The sequence below is a fragment of the Crassostrea angulata genome, chromosome 5, assembly GCF_025612915.1.
Source record: "Crassostrea angulata isolate pt1a10 chromosome 5, ASM2561291v2, whole genome shotgun sequence".
NCBI classification, from domain to species: Eukaryota; Metazoa; Mollusca; class Bivalvia; order Ostreida; family Ostreidae; genus Magallana; species Magallana angulata.
The window spans coordinates 31,071,325-31,077,599 of NC_069115.1; the positions used below are offsets into that span (position 1 = coordinate 31,071,325).

The 6,275-nt window shown below is 29.7% G+C and overlaps 1 protein-coding gene across 1 annotated transcript in view; it reads left to right on the forward strand.

The window, feature by feature from the left end:
• The window catches only part of LOC128184774 (uncharacterized), a 28,357-nt gene extending 22,426 nt beyond the window's left edge, over positions 1-5,931 (forward strand). Inside the window, exons 8-9 of the mRNA XM_052854362.1 lie at positions 1,556-1,618; positions 5,368-5,931. Of these exons, the coding sequence (XP_052710322.1) occupies positions 1,556-1,618; positions 5,368-5,423 (119 nt within the window). The 3' untranslated portion in view covers positions 5,424-5,931. The remainder of the gene's footprint in view (positions 1-1,555; positions 1,619-5,367) is intronic.
• The last annotated feature ends 344 nt before the right edge of the window (positions 5,932-6,275 follow it).

The following is a 6,275-nucleotide window of genomic DNA, read 5'->3' on the forward strand; positions in this document are numbered from 1 at the left end:
TTCAGCCAACAAAAACACGCCTATCTTATGCCCTTAAAAATAAACAGTACATTGGACTCTTCCCCTTGTCGTGTACCAAGTGAGAAAAGCCAATCTTAAACAGTGAATAAGTATGTTTGCACAGTTTTAGAGATTACCAATAAGGTGAATCGTGACATTTCACTTTGGAAAGAAAATCAATGCAATTGGCTTACAAGGCTTGGACGCACTTAATCACCTTAGACCTTCAAAGAAATATATGCTTCTTGCAACTAACAACTAAAGTGAAAAGTATGATTATTCTACCCATAAAAGTAAACATCTTGTTTCTGTAGTATCGATATTTAACATTTAAATGCTGTGATTGTTCTCGTCATATATAACATTTTTTGTGTTTATACCATAAGGTAATCAATGCGATATTTTTAACCATGATATTGTTTTAAAGTTTCTATCAAATAAAAAAAACTCAACCAAAGGATTTTTCATTTTTTTTTATTATTGTCCAATTAATAGTATGTTGAATTTAACATTAAATTCATGGCGATGCATGTTTTATAAAGATATTGTAATAAGTAACTAGAAGTTCATGCAAATCTCATAACGAATATATGCATAAACTTTCTCTTTATTACAGTATAAAATAAAATGAGAACAATTTTACCGCAGATATTATGACAAAATTATAGTATTATGTTTTTTTTCAATAAGGGAATATAACTCTTCAATAAATATTCAGAAGCGTGATGACCGACATCTTGCATGTTGTCAGTCACGTGAATTTTGGTAAAATGTGAAGGATATAAGTAACAAATCTCAGAGTTGTGTCCATTTTTTACCAATGAAATATATCTAGATTGCCTACAGTCTCTCCAAAAACGGCATCAAGCAAGCTCTTTACCTCCTCTTTAAATTGATGTCAAATTGAATATAGGTATCGGGATTACTTTTTCATGATTTGATTTAGAATGTCAAGAAACTGTTTTCATTTTCTGCATAAATCCTTTAAAGCCGAAAGGTACGAGGAAAAATTTCATCGCATTAATTATGACGTCATAATGGTGTTAGCATCAAAAAGACACTCTGGAATTATTTACTAGATCTCAACCTTAACTTATTTGAAATGATGAAAAAAAAATCATTATCCCTTAATTATACATTGCATACCTTAAATGGGGTAGTCATTAACTTGTTAACAAAGTATGGACAAAAAATTATTACAGAAATTTCGTAATATGAATTTATTTTAGAAACATCTAGCCAAGTTTTTTTCGGAAAAAGTTAAATTTATTAACGATGTTGACTAAAACACCGGTAAAATATGTTGTTTTATTGTTTTGTTTTGCTGCCTCTTATTTAATGGTTACTTATTTGGCCAATTATAATGAATAATAAAATGAAATAATTGGTTTTTGCTGATCATTTATTTATTTACATAAGACTAAACCTAATTTATCTGCAAAAATAACTAAGTATTAAATCTTATTATTCAAGTTATAATTTTAAAATCTATACAGTGTAATTGTGTTTACCCGTTTATGAAGAAAACCGTAAACATTTTTGTTTATTTTTTTAGGTGACCTTCAGAGAATTTCATATCTCATACGAAGATTCTCTGTTAATGAAAGTTCAACTTGCAGTAAGTAAAGCATTGGTATCTGACAATATTTTTCTAGAATAAGCATTACATTTAATGAGATTAATGTAATCAAAATATATTCTAAATGTATTTTAAAATATCATTTTTAGGGAATCGGGATACAACCCATATTGTTAAGCTATCATTTAACTTGACTTTTTTAAATAGCTGATTGTAGGTATATAAATAAGATAATTGTATGTGTATTTGTTATTTGCGTGTTTAAGATGATACAAAATGACAATTGTGGCATTGCTTAAATTGTTTTTTCAAACATAAATGTATAAGGAATACAGTTGCATCGAAATAGCATATTGAAATGTACGTCGTGTATATATATATATTTGTTTTCCCTTGGACAGAAATGTCACACTTTCATTGGTTTAGGGTGGCTCAATACACCCACAGTTCATTCCAATTTTCAATAGAAGACAACAAAACATATACTTATCAAATATTAAAGTGATGATAGGGATACTCTAGGTATTTTTAAAGAATTTTTAAATGTTTTTCGTGTTTTTGTAAAATATTTTTTAAAAAGCTAGCTATTAACAAATTGAGAGAATTTTTTCGTCATATGATGGATATTTCCTTCAGACACATAAAAAATATAACACTTCTTAACATTTAAAGAATTTTTTAGTATTTCCCCAAAACATAATTTTTCATATTTTCTTACTCTGTTGACAAATCATCTGAAAAAGTTGCTTGATGTTATAAGAAAATGTATTTGATAACTGTGACATAAACAATTGAATGAAAATCATTGCAAATAAACACAAAAAATATTCTAAATTTAATTTGGTATGATAGTCCCTCAGGTAAGGGTTATCGTTCCTAAGTTCCAAGGCCCAAACACCTTGGAGACTTTTCATTTCTGAGTTGAAGAAAATTTCCTAAATATAATGTTGGAATGATAAATACATACGTATTTTATTATAGGCCTGTAAAAGTGAATAAATTTGCTTTAATGCAAAACTAAGTCAACTAAATAAAGGGGAAAATTGGCTGGGCTAATAGGATTTATGTATCCCAACCTGAGATAAATTCAAAGCAAGCCTCCAATCCCCTTAAGGTGGTAAGGAACATCTTTCGATATTAATGTGCATTAAAGTATATTATAATTGAAACACTTTCACTGGTTTAGAATTTTCTTTCACAATATTCAACCAAAAAATACGTTTTAGAAAATTATGGGAAATTAAAAAAATTATGGTTCTCAACGAGAATCGAACTCATGACCTACAGGTGTGTAGGAAATCCACTAACCCACTGCGCTACGGTGTAACATACCGATGATGGGAAAGAAACTATTTTAAAATTTATTCTTGATTTTATTGTTATTTCGATGAATAAAACGACACAACGTCAAGGTGTCACATACCACATTACTTGAAAGTAATGAATTTTCCAATTATGAAATTCAATCTATTCATTTAACAAATTTTTCAAAAGAGCGGTCCCCACACAATTCGTCTCGGTTTAAATCGGCCAGTATCGGAATTGCATGCTTCCAGATTTATTTTTTTGCGTACTGCGTCATCAAAAAGTGATGTATAGAGCCACCTTAAACATAGAATGTGATTGCCTCATATAGCTCTATGTTAGTTTGGTGATATGGCAACGTGGCCGTCATTGGCTGACGCTTCGCCTACATAATTATTTCGACATTTCGTATTTTTTAATACAGAAATTCATATTTTTTAATACAGAAACCGCATGCCATATGTTCTTAAAATATTTGGACCTTGCCTCGCAATCTATGAGATTAATCAGCCTAATACATTTCTGTAGTCAGTCAGTGACAATGACAAACATGAAAAGTAATAATAAAAAATAATTTTATATATATATATATATATATATAATCATCTCTAAATATATAGATAGATAGATAGATAGATTTAAAGCCGAAGGGGGCAGTCAATTGTAAAATAAATCTTCTGAAGACATGTGCTTTCTTGCAAATGTCCTCTTTTAAAGTTGCACTATCTAGTACTTTGCCCATTTTATAAAAAGCAAAAAAATGAAAACCCATAACTAACCGTACACAAGTTTAGAAAAATAAATTTCAAAGGAGTTTATGAGGTTTTAAATCTAAAATGATCCGTAAAGCGAATACTAACAATTGCATACATTTAAAGCTACAGCGTACACGCGCTATAAAAAACACAAACTGTTTTGCGCTGTTAAGTTGCGTAGATTGAGAAAAATATCAAAATACTGCAGAACAAATTGTTATAGTAACAAAGAATTTAGTAAATTTTGAAATTAGGAATTCGGTGATTATTCATTAATATCAAGGGGCTAAAGTTAAAATCAACCTTTTAGCAGTAACATTTTCATTTTTCATCCGATGTTCAAAATCTTTTTTTTTTGGTTTATAGTTCATAATTAGAATAAAAAGTTCAATTTAAAACGGGGGTTCCTTTAGGACTCCCTGTGGTGGTTTAAACTTTATAACTTTTTTAACTTTAACAACGTTTAAAAGTGACAGAGGAAGGGTTGTCTCACTTTGCATAAAGGATGATAATGTTAAAAGTTATAGTCGAGCATAGTCACACCAAGTTTTGTGCTTGATAAATAAAAAAAAATTAAATATGAATCTTTAAAGATTTTTTTTTAATATGAAAACAAACATTATAATTAGATAAATAGTTCTATATTTATCTTTTTATATTCATAAAACGTTCTTACAAGTCCATGCATTGTCATTTGTTTATATCAAAGCGTTCTTACTTTGATACAAAATCATGAAAAATTTAAATTTTTTAAAAAAGATGGCCTAAAAGGCTGTCGAAAAGCCCTTCTTTTTTTAATGAATACAAATACATGTCTAGTTTAGCATTGTAATTTACATCAGAAAGATAGTTAATAATCAAAGTACTGAAGTACTGACGGGAGTTGATTTTATCGATGGTTATTTATTTTTAAAATCAACGATATGTTATTTTGCATGGCAAGTAAATTCCTATAAGTATTTGAATTACGCACATTTTTATAATATTAATCCTACAGGAATTTCGTGAAAACCCAATATCAATCATGTTGTGTAATATTCAAAGAATTATTCCATCAAACTACGTATTAGTAATCGAAATAGTTATGAGAAATTGTATGGATCCAAGCAAAATTAAACTCTTCTCTCGTTCAACCAGACTCTCAGCTGTATCCATTTATCTCCGACGAGCAAGAGAGACTCTATGCTTGTCGGAGATTTACGGAGACAACCGAGCGTCTGGTTGAACGAGATTATATTGAACTCTGGCGTAGGAATAAATAAAATGTACGACTTCAAAATATATCTAAATTGTTCGTACCATTTAAAATCTGACTATTTACAAGGTATCTATAAATGAGTTTCCTTGAAGAACAATGCTTAAGAACTCATTACATCGAATTTATTGATTAGAACTAAATGTTGACAGCGGTGTTGATTTGTGCTTAGGTCCAAACACTGTTTCACTTTCGGTTTGCCTGAGTAACTGCGTAGGAGAGTTGTTTAAAATCAACTCCCACAAATCCGTTTTAACCGCTATTCAAAATTGACGAAAAATATAACGTGTATAGCTTTAAATTTATCATTCAATTGATAATTAATTTTTTAAAATTTATAGGGTAAATACATTTTCCCAATGTTATTAAGAACAGCTAATATTGTTTAATTTACGACAGTCATACATGAACTACCTTAAATTTGCTTGAGAGAAAAATCAATTTTAAGTAACCGTTGTCTTCTTTTTGAACAGAAACACGAGAATTGGTGAACCAAGGACTCAGAAGATATTATTCTGCTGGGTTTTAGAAGAACTGTCAGTCAAGAGAGAAAGAAAGAAAGAAAGAAAAAGATAGGGAGATAGAGAAAGAGAGAAGGGAGAGAAAATATTGCAATGCTGATATCTTTCATGTTCGTATTGTATGAGGTAAACCAGCACACCAGGGACGCGTTTCTGATAAAGGCCTACGTGCAGGCGTAAGCTTAGTCCGGACTAAATCAGTGACTAAATCTCAAAACACAAAAAGGTGGTTTAAATCTACGCCTGTTAATGCGTAGGCGTAAGTCCTTAGTCTGTACACAAAAATTGCACGTGTTTTTATTTCTATGGCAAAATAAACAGGGAATTTCAATTCTGGATTTGTTTTTCGTGTTATTTTGGACGACATTCACATTGATTGAAATATTTGTATTTGTAATATTTGTATTTGGAATATTTGTAGTTGAAATGTTTGTAGTTGAAATATTTGTACTTGTATAACTTTATAAAAATGTACATATTGTTCGGTTATTGTTAATTCTTAATAAATTAAGATTAAATCACTTTAAAGGGCTTACATTATGTAACTCATTTATCATATGTAATATATATATTTAATACTACTCGTAAATAAAATTAAAAGTATAAAAAATTGAAGATGCATGGGTACACCACGATAACTGATAAAAACACAAATATCAAAAAGATGTTATAATTCTAAATTATATATGTATACACACCACGACAACTCCGAGTATACAGTCATTTCATGCATATCTTTTACAATTTTATGCTATGCTATGCTATGGTATGCGATTTTAACTAGAGGCACTGTTAGCAAGCTCACAACTGATACCCTCCGCTAAGAAAATCAAAGTACTGAAGTACTGAAAGCCGGGCTC